The sequence below is a fragment of the Pangasianodon hypophthalmus genome, chromosome 6 (assembly GCF_027358585.1).
Source record: "Pangasianodon hypophthalmus isolate fPanHyp1 chromosome 6, fPanHyp1.pri, whole genome shotgun sequence".
Classification (NCBI taxonomy): Eukaryota; Metazoa; Chordata; class Actinopteri; order Siluriformes; family Pangasiidae; genus Pangasianodon; species Pangasianodon hypophthalmus.
Genome location: NC_069715.1, coordinates 28,002,355 through 28,018,336, shown reverse-complemented (window position 1 = coordinate 28,018,336; position 15,982 = coordinate 28,002,355). Strand labels below are relative to the sequence as shown.

General features: G+C 37.6%; 1 protein-coding gene across 3 annotated transcripts; it reads right to left on the bottom strand.

Annotated features, from left to right (window-relative positions):
• Positions 1-471: 471 nt before the first annotated feature.
• On the bottom strand, positions 472-15,384 carry pdpr (pyruvate dehydrogenase phosphatase regulatory subunit). 3 transcript variants are annotated; one of them, XM_053235082.1, is made up of 18 exons: positions 15,057-15,384; positions 13,451-13,724; positions 12,738-12,871; positions 12,545-12,626; positions 11,935-12,098; positions 11,697-11,818; positions 10,593-10,710; positions 9,803-9,952; positions 8,879-9,071; positions 8,657-8,781; positions 8,246-8,401; positions 7,615-7,748; positions 5,722-5,870; positions 4,580-4,692; positions 4,381-4,475; positions 4,186-4,275; positions 3,924-4,106; positions 472-3,098 (listed from the first exon to the last, which is right to left on the bottom strand). In XM_053235082.1, the coding sequence occupies exons 2-18, from the start codon at positions 13,717-13,719 to the stop codon at positions 2,694-2,696; spliced, it is 2,682 nt and encodes an 893-aa protein (XP_053091057.1). In that variant the 5' UTR covers positions 13,720-13,724; positions 15,057-15,384; the 3' UTR covers positions 472-2,693. The 3 variants fall into 3 exon arrangements, with proteins under 3 accessions (XP_053091057.1, XP_026769905.1, XP_026769906.1); XM_026914104.3 differs by having other exon boundaries at positions 13,451-13,730; positions 15,084-15,384; XM_026914105.3 differs by having other exon boundaries at positions 15,084-15,384.
• Between the last annotated feature and the right edge of the window lie 598 nt (positions 15,385-15,982).

Here is a 15,982-nt window from a genome sequence, read left to right as displayed (position 1 = left end):
TAAGATTTCTTTTTTTTTTTATTTCAAGTATAACGTTTTATCCTTTTTCTCATCGTATTTCACAAGGACAAGGACAATCCATTTACTTTTTAATACAAAGAAAGATTCATAAAAATTCATATAACATGCAATTTTAAGTGATTAAAAAAAATTTAGATGATTTTGAATCAATTATTCAATCAAGTCTTTTTAATCAAATCTTCAAATATTAGAGCGATACCTTCGCCAAAAAAAAAAAAAACTACCTGGAAATCACTTTTCATAACTTCATGTGACTGATTTATTTGTTTTAACCAAATAGAACCTTTGTATAAACTCAATTTGTGTAAAGTATCTATAGAGTCTCAATACATATTTTCAGTTAGACATCTCCATTCTATTTATTTATTTATTTAGAATACAAGAAGATACCTGTACAGTAGAGTATAAATACATGAAATATGGTGGACAGCATTAATGAGTCTCTTACAGTTTAAAAAGACGAAAGGAACAGGAGTTTAATGATATGTACGTTAGAGCAGCCAAAAAACAAAAAGAGTACAGACGTAAACAGTGTGTCCAACACTCTCTGTGTGCTAATGACAACCAGTTTTATTTCTTTACAGCTCAATTTTCCAAATATTTTCAAATTTACAGTAGAATGATGAACAGGTTATTCTGCACTCAATAATGTATCACAAATCCCTTCTCAATTACACAACACACATCAAACAAAGCCAACACATACTGTATACCAAACACTCTCCTGGGTGTGTTTACTTACAGCTGAGAGCAAAAGTTTGCACACCCCATGGAGTCTGGGTGGAAAAAAATGTGAAACCGTACCTCAGATTTTACAATTTATCTGCAAAACACAACATTCCAAAATGTCAAAAATGAAATCAAGACAACAATCTAACCACGAGACAAAAGTCAACAGAAAAACAGAGGAGTTGGAGGAAGTTATAAAGAGCTGCAAGTTATTAGAGAATATTTATATTGTATTCAGAAAGGGAGACTGTCTTAAAATGCACTGTTGGACGATATTTGCTGCTTGTTTAAGTGAAGAAAGAGCTATGAAACCTAGCACCTATAAATTACATTCTTCATGACGTCCTAAGGGGATACAAACTTTTGCACACAACGGTGTCACAAAAGTTACCAAATTTGAAAGGTCATTTAGCGCTTTTCACCCATGTTTAACTGGGAAACAAATAGAGATAAGAAACTTACAAATGTTGCAAAAAAATTTAAGATTTACACTGCCGTCTGAATTTTTATTCTTTTAAATGTAATATTCAAAATGATCAGAGATTTATAACAATGATGAGGAAAAAAACGATGGAAAAATTTATAATAAAGTCCTGACAGTGCAGTGTTATCATCATTTATATACAAACCTACCACTTGTGTAGAAATGTCTCTCTCACACACACACACACACACACACACACACAAATACACACACACGAGAGAGAGAAAAACAGAGAGACGTTGATTAAGTGACTCTTCATTGTCATAATGAAATAGTTGTATCTGGAAGTGTATGTAATAAAGATTACAAAAAAAAGTGCGATAAAAGCCAGACTTCAATGCACATATATGACATTTAGCCAACTGAGATTTTCCTCAGTTCTTTAACTGAACATTTCACCTTCACTGTGCTGTGCAACAATAGTAAATACACCATTCAGTATTAAAAACACTTCAGACTTCACAACAGTGCTTCAGTCCCAACAAAGAGCGCTACGATGCATTATAATGCATTGTATACTGTACTGAAGTGCATCAGTCAGGCAACGGATTTAGATATGAACAGCCATTTTGCACAAACGTGCTCTATATACACTACTCTTCATTCCAAAAGGGTATTTTGTACAGTATATATATAAAAATACATTTCTGTATTTGACATTTTCAAAATGGCTTGGAGATTGTGAAAACACGTCTGAATATTACGATAAATGGCACCCTGTCTCTCGTTGTGTGCAACACCACAAACGCCTCAGACACCGATTCTTAATGATTCGAATTCGATTGTCAGAGGGTATCAGGGTTATAAAGAAAAATATGACTTAACCATTTGAACCATAAACTGCTGCACCAGAGCAGAAGAGCATTTCTGTCAGGCAGAAAGTAAAGACATTATCAGTTCACAGGACGGATTATTTAAAGGAGTAGTCCAACATTTTTCATTCTAATCTCCATCTACTGTGCTCTCTAGCTCATGTGCGATAGCCATGGACAAGAAATGTGACATTTCCCTGTGCTGATAAAAGGACGGAATATCCTTTTCACCCACTACTGTTTCTGTATTCATTTTAAAGCAAGGCAGACTCACAAAGACAACACACTGTTCAGTAGAGGGGGGAAAAAGAAAACAAAAAAATGAGGCTATATTACAGTCTTGTAGTATAACATAGAGAAGATTCTCAATCCAGTCCTCAGACCGTCAGCTGGTTCACCTCCAAACACACCTGAGCAGATAGTGACGGTTGTGCAATGCGGATTGATGTGCTTTGGAGAGAGAACGCTGGCGTTCCAGAGGACAGGACTGATAAACTCTGACAAACATTAATTCTACAGCACATATGATGATGTGTATTGCACATAGGAAGCAAAGTAAGAAAAAAACAGCGCTGATTGTGGATCATATGGGGAAAAAAAACCCCACAAAGGTGAGGTCTATTTATTCCGAGCCGTACTTTAATCCCTTACTTGCCCTGAAAGTTGCTAAGCTCCACGTCCTCTTTGCGCCGTCTCTGCTGGGCGAAGAGCGAGCTGAACGGGTAAAGCTTGGCCTTGGCTGGGTATCTGTGTCCGGCAATGTCCACTTCATAATCGCCGCGGTTGATGAAGTCGGGCGTGATGACTTTGGCGCCGCCGTGTGCGCCGGGTGAGCTGACGAAACCCAGACACACGTGGCGCTCCAGCGTGTAGCTGTAGGCGCTGCTAGTGGTCACACCCACCAGTTCTCCGTTACGGTAAATGGCTTCGCCCCACCACGGCCACAGGTCCAGCTCGGCGTCGTGATCCTCCAGGACCAGCATGATGAAGCGGCGCGTCACTCCTTCCTGCCGCTGCTGCAACAGAGCCTCCCTGCCCAGGAAATCTGTGTCCTGGAGTAAAGCAAACAGAGTGAGGAGTGTGATGCTAATCCAGTGTACTGTATGTTACAGCTTTATCACCTTGAGTTAGAAAATAACTCTATTAATTAAAAAAAATGAATAAATACATTCACTCTGGTGTGGAGCTGTTCAAGGGACCATTTTGTTATTTTCAGTTTTTTCTTATTTTCTATTTTCTGCTGCTTCCTCCATGAAATCTTTTTGTTAATGCATTTAAATGGGCAGATTTAATATATGTTTAATCGGCCCTAGTGCTGGGTAGTATGATGATAAAATATCTATATCATGATAAATTATGTCACAATACACTTTTCTGAGATATCACATATCAAGTATTGTGTTATCTTTTTCAAATTTTTTTTTTTTTTTAAATAATTACAAAGTCTGAATAGAAGCAGCAGGTCTGAAATTAAAATTATGTACTGAATCTTTAAAATTGTAAATTGTAATTTTTTTTTTTGGGTCATATTTTTATTTTTTAAAATGCGACACTACTGTTTCACTGGCAGTTTGTTAGTAAAATATATTGTGATACATACACAGTAGCACAGAAACGCCTTCAAATATTGTGATATGATTTTTTTTGTCGTATCGCCCGTCCCCTAATCCGCTCATTTTTGCATTAAAAAAATTTTTTTTGGAGGAAGCAGTGTTTTGCACGACTACTGTAACATATTTCTAAACGTCAGATTTAATACTTACAAACACAACTGAAATATTTCATTGGCAGATTGTTCTTAATTATTGCTAAATTATTCTAAACTGTCACAACCCAAACCGTAATACATCATTAAAGGATAAAATACTTTTACAAACCTTGTCGAATTTGACGCGAAACTCGCGACCGCATTCGAGGGGCGTCGTGAACGAGTCCAGATCCTGTCCCCAGAAGGCGAAGAACTTCTCGATGCGCAGGCTGCGCAGGGCGTAGTAGCCTGCGTTACGGATGCCGTACTTCTGACCCACCGACATGACCTCGTTATACACGTGCAGTGCGTACTGGGAAAGCAAATCACGTTAAAATATTAATCCAATACCAGGAGTTAGTGGTGATGCGGGACATTTAAGTGCACCTCACCTCTATAGGGATGTACAGCATGAAGCCTGGCTCTCCTGTATGAGTCATACTCATTACTCTGATTCCATTAGCGTAGCCCACACTCATTTCCTGTAATGACCACAGAAAGAGTTTTAGAAATTATACTTATATTAAAACAACTTCAACATCTCATTTTTCCCGTTCTATCAGCCATAAATAAGGAGGAGACCTTACCTTACAAAACAGAGAGGGAAAATGCTCCGGAGTCATAGAGACATAGGAGAGCTCAGACAGCACGTCCATCGCCCGAGGACCAATCAGATTAAGAGCTGCAAGGTGCAAGAGATGAGATGAACTCATACTATTATTATGTACATTACCAAAAATGAATTAATCGTTATTAAGCTTCATAAATCCTCCTCCAATGATGTACCAGTGTATTTCCAGCTGACGTCCTCTAGGTGGAGCTGTGGGTCACTGGGCATGTGTCTCTTAATCCAAGACCAACAATGCACTTGCTGATCTGTAGGCGAGATGATGAAGAAACTAGAGGAGGGGAAAAAAAGAAACATTTTAAACTCTAAAGAGAATACACACGATTTTAAAGCATCAAGCAAAATTTTCACACATAGCACTGGATCTCACATAAACTGCTTCTAACCGCAGTGTTTTAATGTGCATGTTGTAATGTGTAATAATTATGTAATTATAATACACTACATGGCCAAAGGTTTGTGCACACCTGACCTTCACACCCATATGTGGTTCTTCCCAAACTGTTGTCATAAAGTTTTTTTAAACCTGAATTTCCAGGACCACTCAGAAAGGAATTTCCAAGAGGTAAATGATGTTAAATAAATAAATAAATAAATAAATAAATGAATAAATGAATAAATACTGCAATATGATGGAACATATTAGCAAGAACCATTAAAAAAATTTAAAAATTTTTTTTTTAATAATAAAAAGAAAGACTACTACAGTGATTATATAAATGAGAAGTTGCCAAACATTCAAATAAACATCTAATAGGAGTCTAGTTTATTGCCAGTATGTTGCTGCATGAACAGGGGCCCCTGGAGACTAGTGGTTAGGCCTTACGTGTGCATTACGTGTCATATTTATGTACTTAACATTGGCCTCAAGTACATTTACAGCTTAAAACTTCATGACTTTCAACTGTATGACTGTCAGACAGTCGATATAACTAGAATTTAGTGTAAGGTCAGAATCTTACGTAACTGAGACATGCCTCTACTTTAGGCACACTCCACCCCATGCACACAATTCTCAAGCCAAATGTCTGGAAAGAAAAGAAAAAAAAAGAAAGAAAAAAGTCTAAATACTGATGTGCGCAATTTCGGTATTAAATCCCTCACTACGTGCGCATAATGCAACCCTCCCATCACTCAGTTCCTCCAATCAAAAATAAGCACTTAAAAAAAGAACTAATCTTTCCCACTCTTATCTCTTATGCATCATCTCCACTTCCAGAGGAAAATCAACAAATCATGCAGCAAGTAATTATCTGAAGCTATGTTGCTCTGTTTTGATGCCAACTTCCTCCTGACGAACCTGTTCTTGCTCAGGCGTACCACGCTGCAGTCATTCTCGTATCCCCCTCTCTCGTTGAGCATGCCTGTGTGGACGATGTGTCCTACGGGAACATCCAGGTCATTAGCACACAGCCGCTGGAGCAGCTCCAAGGCCTGGTCCCCGGACGACTGGAAGATCAGGGAATGCAAAAATATGACAGCGAGTCAATGACGAGGTCATACAGGAATAAAACTATTTACAAATTTAAAATCAACATCAAGATTAAACCTTGCTAAACGTGCTGCATGCTACACACTCAGCAGCTAAACATCATCATAGAAGCACCTTGTAGCATGACTCAAAAAAAGTTAACAAAGAAAAAAAAATGTTCTGGCATCCGAGCAAGAAAAAGCATTGCAAAAGCCAATCTGCTCAAATTTACACAAATGTAGAATCTGGTTTATCCAGCACGTCTGTGTATTTACCCAAACTGATAACAACACGCAACTTATTCGTGCAAATATTCCAACAAATACAAACAATAAAATGATGTTTTTTTTTTTTTTTTAAATGTTGCTTATTCCCATCACTTCATGTAAAAAGAAACTTGCTGTGTAAAGTGTTGCTGTACTGAAAAAGAAAAAAAGAATTTCACATCTTGTAATTTGTGTTTTTTTGGCCTCTTTTTTTTTTTTCACTGCCTGGCTGCTAAGGATGAGAAACAGTCTGATCTAAATCTACAGATAACTGGATTATATGAATCAGTTGATCACACTCTCAGTTCATCTCCACATTTATTAACTTTAAAACAAGGTAGAGGAAATTAAGCAACGGATCACATGAAACTACAACTCACTCCTCCATCTCACATTCTGTATTTTCATATTTTAGTAATTTTTAATTAACTATTTATTAATCATGTATCTTTCAATGTTCTATTGTTTCATCTAAACTTTTCGTTTATTGAAGGCTGCCATTTATTCTTTATTGTCGTTTTGTAAAGCACTTTGAACTGCTTTTTTGTATGAAAGCTGCTATATAAATATTATTATTATTATTATTATTATTATTATTATTATTACTACCATAGAAATACCTTTAAATGTGCTTTAGTTTTGCTTAAATATAGACATCATGTAGTTTCTATAATTAAAATAAGAAAGAAGAGCTGAACAGCTCAGTCAACACAAAATCAATGCTAAAACATTTTTATATAAAATCTATTTTTAAAAAACTATTCGGATTGGATTAGTTTATCAATCTGTAATAAATTTTTTACACATCTCCTCCTTCGTAAAACTCTCGCATCCAGACAGCAAGAAAATGACTACAGGAGGAGAGAGTTTCTAGCAGGTTGTATTTTCTGCGAATCTGGATGTTTGCGTCACTTGGTTATATGATCATGCTCCGTTCACAACACGGCATCCAAGCAACGATTTTGTTTTCCTTCTCCTGAAAATGCGTTCCCAGGTTTTACAGCCCAGACCAAGTATATGGTTGGTGTCTTTAGATGAGTGCCTCATCTAAAGCATAAATTTTTCATTTTTGTGATTCAGGAAGTGTTTATTATCTGGTGGAGGGTCACTGATACGCATGCTACAAGAATAAATACGAATAAATAGCAGCAGCCAAAAATCTCTTTTTCCGACGCAATGTGACAGCTGCATAGAAAATCACGGACATAACCGGACGGGACTAAAATGATCAGACTGCTGCTGAGTTTAATGAAAAACAGCTGGTAAATCGGACGGCAATTTTCTCAGAGGAGGACGGAGAAAAACACCAAAGTGGCCGATCTGGACGGAAATAAAATCACAAAGGAGCACCTGTAATATAGGAAATTATCCCAGGACCCCATGTAATTTTAATCCTGCCTGAATAGAGCTAAAGATTTTTTTTTAAAAAGTAGTGCTCAGTCCTGCAGCCACTCACTGTGAGCTCAAACTTGGTGAAGGAGGACATGTCGATGACACACACCGCCTCCTTACAGCACTTCACCTCAGCACCAACAATGTCAAACCAGTCCGGCTTGTAGAAGGTTTTACTCTGGTCCAGGGCCAGCAAATCTGTATTAAAGAAAAGGACAGAAAAAAACAACCATCTTATAATTTAAAATGTCTGTGCAGAGGTACAGTACTGTGCACAAGTCTTAGGCACATGCAATGAAATCAAATTTCAAATGAAATTAAATGTTTCTAAATAAAGAAAATACTAGAGAAGTAAACAATAATAAACTAAACACAGTTAATATTTGGTGTAACAAGACTTTGCTTAAAAAAACTAAGAAAAAAGCAGTGATCTTAGGTCTTAGGTCGAGTTTTATAAGGAAATTGACTTTTGCACAGTACTGTGTATGGGTAGAGCAAAATCTAATAAACACTATGGACAAATACGATGCATAAATACAGTGCATACGTAGAAAAAAACAAGAACAGTAGAAGTGTACTATCCATGTTTGTACAGATTAGGTTAAAATGGCATTGTACTGTCTGATAGCTGCAGAGAAAAAGAACCAAGACGGGTGGTGTAAAACTATCAAAAACTTCCTCAAACAGCCTCTCACCCTTTCCCGGAGGAACAAAGTATTTGGCCCTCTCAAAGCCATGCTTTTCCATCCAGCGAGCCCCCTGCGTGTCCAGACGGTCATAAAGGGGGCTGGTGCGCAGCTGTCTGCCCGTCTGGAAGTCCCATCTTGGCACTTTCAGCTCATACAGAAGTGCTAAAGCAATCAGAGAGAGAAAGGAACAGACAAAACGGAGTGCGTAAACGATCCAATCAGAATAAAGGTTTCAAAAGCACTGTAGTATAGTCATAATCAATGACAATAAATGACAATGACAATATGTAATATAAATTGCTTGTTGAAACTGAAAATGGATGTGATGTACTTTACTGTTGAACTGCTTTCATACATTTTTATAAGAAGACTTTTATTAATTCGATAATACTGCTGTGACCTTTGCTCAGTACTTACGCATGACCTCCATCACACGATGACGCAGGAACGTGCGACTGCTCTGCAGATTACCGAAGCGCTTGATGTCCAGAGGCCAAACGTTGGCACTTGGATAGCCATAAGTCATCCATTCGGCCAAATATCTGAGCACAAGAAATGCAGAAGTTAAAGAAACAGAAGTAAAAATAGAATACTGGGAAATACAGCCAACTTTTGAAATGAGTTCAGCTGCTTCCTTACTTGCCAGCCCCTCCTGCAAAAGACAGACCCGAGGAGTTCATGCCTGCCAGGACAAAGTAGCCGTGCACTCCTGGAGTCTCGCCCATGAGGCAGCGCATGTCTGGGGTGAAGGACTCAGGACAGTTCACCAGCTGATGGATCTCGCACGAGTCCAGGCTCGGCATTCTCCTCAGCAGGGCGCTCAACATGGGCTCTGGAAAAGGATTTAGTCATGAAATACAGGCTCTAAAAAGCTCAGTGTGACGGTGATGGTGCTTTAACACATCAGTCTGTTTCTTCAGTTCAAATCAGAGTGAAATTGACACCTTTGGTTCATTTGCTATTTGGTTTGTTTTGGTTTCACACTAAGGATAATAAATTATACGAGTTATTATATTATTATATGTACAGCTGTAAACAATCTCATTTCATTTGTTGGTCAGAAGTACAGCAACGGAAAAATGTAAACAAAATCCAACAACCAAGTGCATGTGGAAATCACAAAAATCACTGGAGCACAGAGACGATGTTAAATAAATGATAAGACAATATGAATAACTAGTCAAGTGCAGTTTCTATTTTCTCTTTTTGTTTTTTTTGGCTTAAATCTCCAGATCAGATGGTCTTTCAGCAGCTCACAACTACAAAAAAAAATTCTGCAGCCCAAAACACATGGAATGTTTGATTCCCTTCCTGCCATTGAGTCGATTCAGAGTCGAATCGCTTTCTCACTGCAATCGAATCACTCTAGAGTTCACTTGGAAGCAGACAAGACCAAGAGCTCACTCCCAAGCTCTCCGATCATTTGTGTTGGTCCACACCTGAGTATGACTGATGCCTCAGATCGATACAAAAGGGGAGAACGCACCATGGACTAAACACTGCACATGTGAAAGAATCCTAAAACCCTGAAATGTATTAAATGTGTCACAAGGTTTGACTCACCGAAATGGTCCCAGTCCTCCTGCATGTTTTGGATCTCCAGTTGATTGCGGCCCTCAGTAAAGATGGGTTTGGGATTCTTCTCGAAGCCTCCAGAGAGAACGCCACCCTGCCAGCTCCGTATATAAATCCTCCCATCCATATCCATCACCACTACAGAGTCACATTCAGTGCATTCAGTTCAACCTCCTCACATCTGCCCAATGATCTTTATTCATATCTTTTATTAAGTGCTTTAATAACTGCTTGTAACTGTTAAAAAAAAAAATTTTTTTTAAAAACTCTCTGAACGTTCAGATTTTTGATTTTCAGACTGTGGCAACACTGTATTGTTACTAAGAACCTAAATATTGTGATACATATTGTGTACAAACATTGCAATAGCATAATTTTTCCATATCGCCCACCATATTTATGTTCTGTTTCAGGTTAAACTCAATATTTAACCCAAAGATCATTTAAAGGTAAAACATGCCATCAAAGGGCTTTTAAATGTGAAACAATAAGAGGATTTTAGTCCTTATCAGATGACCTCCATCTCTTATACACTCTCTCTCTCTCTCTCTCTCTCACACATATATATATATATATATATATATATATATATATATATATAGAAAGATCCCCATGCACGTGACATTTTGGGTGTGTGCATAAATATTGTTTATAGTTCTAATAATGAAGATGAAATTTGAATCATGTTGCTATGGCCAAAGTCAGTGAGACATCCAGTGTAACCTCTGCACAGAACATGATGGCTATTAGCACGGAGTGTATGTTTGTGGTGTGTTACCTGGTGTCGTGGGTTGCAGAGGTTCCTGTAGAGGTTTAGTGAGGAGGTAGAAGTGTTCACAGCCGTGTAGAGGCACAGACACTTTCACTTCACTGCTCTGGCCGAGTTCATACGCCCACTGCAAGAACACCACACATGACAAATACAACCTTACATGTATTTAAAACCCTACTACATTTAATAACTTGTTCTATTATTAATAACTATTATTAACTTTTTTATTATTTAACTGTTTCCTCATTCAATAAGCCCAGTTTTAATTGGCGATGACTGTTTTTTTTTTTTCTTCAATGGAACGTGCATGCACAGGATAAGTATACAAGATTTTAAAGTTTTAAATTCTTTCTTTTTTTTTTTTTTTTTTTTTTTTTTTTTTTAAGAATTTTAAAAAGTGACAATCAAAAGAGAGATGCCATGTTAAGGCACTGCCACGCCTACATTGTTAGTGAACCATGGTTCAGTTGATTACTGGCAGAAACCCGCTTTTTCGATATAAAATAAAGTTGTGAAAAAGACTGAGCGCTTGCATCACCATGGTAACAGTTTTGTTTTGGACATCCGTCTTTTAAACTACTACATTTTAAAAGGACTAGTACCAATAAATGCAAATCCTTTAAATTCTTTATTCAAATATTTATTCAAAAATTGTAATAGCTCCATTAGTATGTCTAGTAATGCTGGAGAAACTGGTTTACTGGGTAACATCAGCATGTTATAGCTAATAATTATAGTATTTTACATTTTCTCCAACAGAAATGCACCTGCATGATCTTCAGTGATAAAACCACCACAAGAAGAAATCCTGCCCATGGTGATGTTCCAATATTTGTAAGCGAAGAATTTCCATAACAGAGACTGAACAACATACTTTAACTAAGCTATTCCTTACTTTTTCAGCTTATGTAGGAAATTATCTGCAAACTGTGTGTTTTTTTTTTTTTTTTTTTTAGAGGAAAGCACAAATGAACCAAAGAGTAGCAACTCTTAGGAACTCAAAAATGCAAAGTGAGAACATGAATAAATTAAATCGTGCATTACGATTACACAATGTCGAAATCGGTGTGTAGTTAGAAAGTGAACTACACTATTTCTCAACAGACCAACCTGTCCAGCACAGTTGACAAAGTACTCGCACTCAATGGCGCCTCGGTCCGTCTCCACTGCTTTGACGTGACCCTTTTCCACAAGAACGTGGTTTACGCTGGTTCGTTCATGGATCTGGACTCCTGCAATGGATTTACGACAGGGTCTTATGAAATAAAAAGTGGCATTAACACAAAAGTAGAAGTGCTGCTTTAAATGTAACAGTGAGGTTTAAACACTAAAGCTTCATTAATCTCACCGTGCCTTGCTGCTGCCACTGCCAGGGCGTGATTGACGTCTGGAGGCGACACCACGGCGTCTCCCGGCAGGTGGAGAGCGCCCACCAAGTCATGAATGTTCACCAAGGGGTGAAGCTTGGAAACCTCTTTGGGTTTGATGATGTTACAGGCTATACCCAAAACGCTAAAACATCAACAAGGGAAGAATTAATTGAACAAATAAATAAAACATATGTCCATTACAAGGAAAAATATATATTAAAAATAATATTTCTTTTTTTATAATTTTTTTCATGGACACTTTGTCCCTCATATCCAATTTCCTGGCTTGCCTCCCAACTTGCCACCGGATTGGTCGAGAGATAAAAATGTCCTCGATGTCACTCGCCTTGCGAAAGCAACTTTAGTGCTTTTTTTTTTTTTTTTTTAGTGCTTCTCAATGAAACTTCTACTGTTAACAATGTTTATTTTAAAGAGCCACGGCATTACGACGTTTTGTGCATCAGCGCCATATCATTCAATACAGAATCGCGACACATCGAAGGATTGATTATTTGTCCTACCTGTAGTATGGCACACATACAGTAGTACAGACACTGATCAAAGTTTTAAAGAGCGATAAAAACTTACTTGAGTCTGGATGCCAGACGCTTCAGTGAGAGGAAACGGTCCTGATTCTGAGCCAAACACAGTGATCCCGTCCTGGCAAAAGCTGTAAAACATGTACACAAACCTCATCTCACCCTCATCTCCTGTATTATAGCAGAAAAGTTTTCTTTGCATGTCAATGCTTGTCATTTGCAAATGTGCACTTCTTAAGCACCTGTTTTGACTCCAGTCTCCCGCTCCAAACTCTCATACAGGGCATTCGAGTAGTCTGCCATCTGGCTCTCAATAAAAATGGGTTTGGCAACACTTACTATCCCCGCACACAGCCGAGTCGTGCCAGCTCCGAGTCTACAACACAAAACAAACAGCCTTCTTACTAGCTTCCTTATTTTAGAAAAACGCAAAACAACCTTATGGCTGTGTACACAGTGCAGAAATCTGATTTATCTGTCTGAATCTGAGTGTTCGCAATACAATTCCAGAGCCCATCTATTTGGGTGGATTGTAGTCTCTTTTGCTCACACCAAATGACGGAGAAAAAAAAAAAAAGATTTAGCTAATGAAAGTGAATCTATAATTTCATTTACATACATACAAACCTGTGTTGAATCTGAATGGCAATGGAGGAAATGAGAGAAAAAAAAGGAAGGAAATAAGAGAGAAAATGAAATAACATAAAAAAGAAGGAAAGAAAGACAATGAAGGAGGGAACGAGGATGGAAAGAAAAAGCAATGGAGCAAGGATGGATGGATGGATGGATGGATGTGCCAATAAAAGTCAGATATCAGCTAAGCTTTAGTGAAATAATGATCAGGATGCTACAACTAATAAAAATTCTCCACCAAAAGCATTGTGAACTTGATATAACACTTGGGTTGGAACTAAAACCTCTCGTACGAGCTCGATACTTATTGCACGACACTCACCTCCCCTGCTCTAGAAGCACAACCTCCGTCCAGCCTAACTTCGCCAGATGATAGGCGACGGAGGTTCCCACGATTCCCCCGCCACAGATCACGACTCGGGCCTGGCTGGGTAGAGGCGCGCCCTGGGCTTCCGGAGCCGTGCTGAGAAACTGGACCGAGCCCCAAAGGCCATGGCAGACCGCTCGGGTTCTACAGCACCGAGAGCGGGAGAGGAGCAGAGGGAGCAGGGCTGGGGACAGAGCTCGAAAGCTCCACACACAGCCACGCATGGCACCTACACCTGGAATAAAACACACACACACAGAGTTACAGGTGTGTGAGCAACATCATAGTGTCTATATCACAGTATATGCTTGCAACCTTTTCAAACAGGATGGTGATATCTGAAAAGACATTAGAGAGAGTGCAAGAATATTTTTAACCCTTTCATGCATAGTTTCCACACTATTTGTCGTTCTCAATCTTTCTACGTAAAATAAATATAAATAACAAAAAAATTAAAATAATAAAAAAAAAAAAAGACTCCAACGATCGATTTTTTAATTTGTTTTTGGGAAGATGATTTTTTTTCCTCCTTGCATCATGCAACAGTCATGAACTGCGTCATTTCTGAACAAAACTGACACTTTCTCATTTTTGTCTTGAACATGACATATTTTAAATCTAAATCTAAGTTAAAAACATCTCTCTTTTCTTTAGCTTATAATCAATATCGACTTATTGTGTTATTGTTATACAGTGTGTTGATATGTTGTTAGGTTTTATATTCTGCTGTTGGTCAAATGTTGTCAATTGTGTTCTATAAATAAACTGACTGACATTTTAGACCTCAATGTTTAAAACCTTTACACACTGAAGGACTTTTATATTATTATTATTATTATTATTATTATTATTTTAGGTAAAACTGGTTTTAGCCTTATTTACTCATACACAATCCATTTACTGTTTAATGTAAATAATATTTAGACAGAATCAAAATTCATATATTATGCAATTAGACAGGAAAATATAAAAGAAACTGGTTATGCATATAAATAATTTAGGAATGAAAGGATTAAACTGTCATTCAAATATTAGTTTAAATTATATTTAGTTTAAAATGTACATTAAATGTGTGGGGTAATTTCTTCCTCATGACAGCTTTCATAGCACAAAAGTTGAATATTTTTCTTCTTCTTCTTGATTTGTAAACCTTCAGTGATTTCGTTTGTAACTTTAAACTCTGTGTTAAAACTTGAGAAAGATTATCTATTTGTCCAAAGCTAGCTCGCTAGCTCAAAACCACCCATACTGGATCATAGAGGTCGAGCAAAACACTTTTAGCAAGTTAGCTAAACAACGTCTGACTTCCTAACAAAAGTCTAACACCTTAGACAACGTCCATTAAACAAATAAATAAATAAACAATTTACGCTTTAATGGTTAACCAAACTAGCTTTAACGTTAACCGTATTCCAATGCTAATGCACACAGAAGCTGGCTAGTGCTAACAATACCTAGCATTCTGTATGCTAGCTAACATTACAGCTAGCTAGCCAGCTAGCAATCCTAGACCGCAGGAATAAAGCCAATGTTTATGTTTATATCTAAGTTACATAGTTACCTGATGAGAGCAGTGACAGCTGCTTACCTGGTTCACCCGCTCCAACTCCAAACAGAATATTTTTTTCCGTTTAGCGTTACTTTTACCCTCTATTATTATGATTTATAACTAGATGACAGATGAAAGCTGAGACTTTTAACCCGGAGTTGAATTAGTCTTGTTGCTAGGTACTTAGTGTTACATGTCTCTAGATAATGATCCTGCTGTAGTCATTAATAATGGACTTTAGCTCTTCTTTTCCTCTGCAGGCTGATATGAGAAAATCCAGCGCCCCTGTTCAAGTGTTCAACCATCGTGTGAATCCCAAAGGTTCCCTATGTAGTGATTACTACCAAGGGGAAGAGCTTTTTAAAGCTGTATGCACTTAGTGAGCAAGTCAGTCTGCAAAATGCACTTGGTTCATGACAAAGTGTTGATTAATTTCCCATAACAGCATCTCAAACCATAGTCCTGGCTCCAAGGTTTATATCAATGCACTCAGGAGCTTGTATGGATTAAAATAAACGTTATTTTACAAATTAAAAAAACATCTAATCGCTGACATGGTGAGGTTTTCTGTAAGTACCTTTTTATGTAACATTTATGGAAGGAGTCTCCAGTGCCTGCACTTTGGAACAGTCAGTACTTTGTAACACACCAAGCTGCGTATATATATTTTTTGTCTTGTTAATTGAAGAAAGAGAAAAACAAAGGCTGGTGAGGGAACGACACTTCTTTAATTAATGAAAAATATAATCACTGGCAAATTGCTAAAGTGTAAGATGAATAAAACACGTCAGGACATGCTGTTACCGGAAAATAATCAACTTCATGATGCATTTTTATTTGTTTAACTTCAAAAGAGAAAAAAAAACCAGAAAGCCTGGGGAGAACAAATATATTTCAGCTATAACGTAAGTGATAATGGGAACTAGCATGTCTCACGG

Coding starts and splice junctions, on each gene's coding strand:
- pdpr (XM_053235082.1), bottom strand. CDS start 13,719: ATGCGTGGCTGTGTGTGGAGCTTTCGAGCTCTGTCCCCAGCCCTGCTC. Junction 12,627..12,737: donor GGAGACTGGAGTCAAAACAG/GTGCTTAAGAAG, acceptor CATGTTTTACAG/CTTTTGCCAGGACGGGATCA. Junction 12,099..12,544: donor CGTCTGGCATCCAGACTCAA/GTAAGTTTTTAT, acceptor TTGATGTTTTAG/CGTTTTGGGTATAGCCTGTA.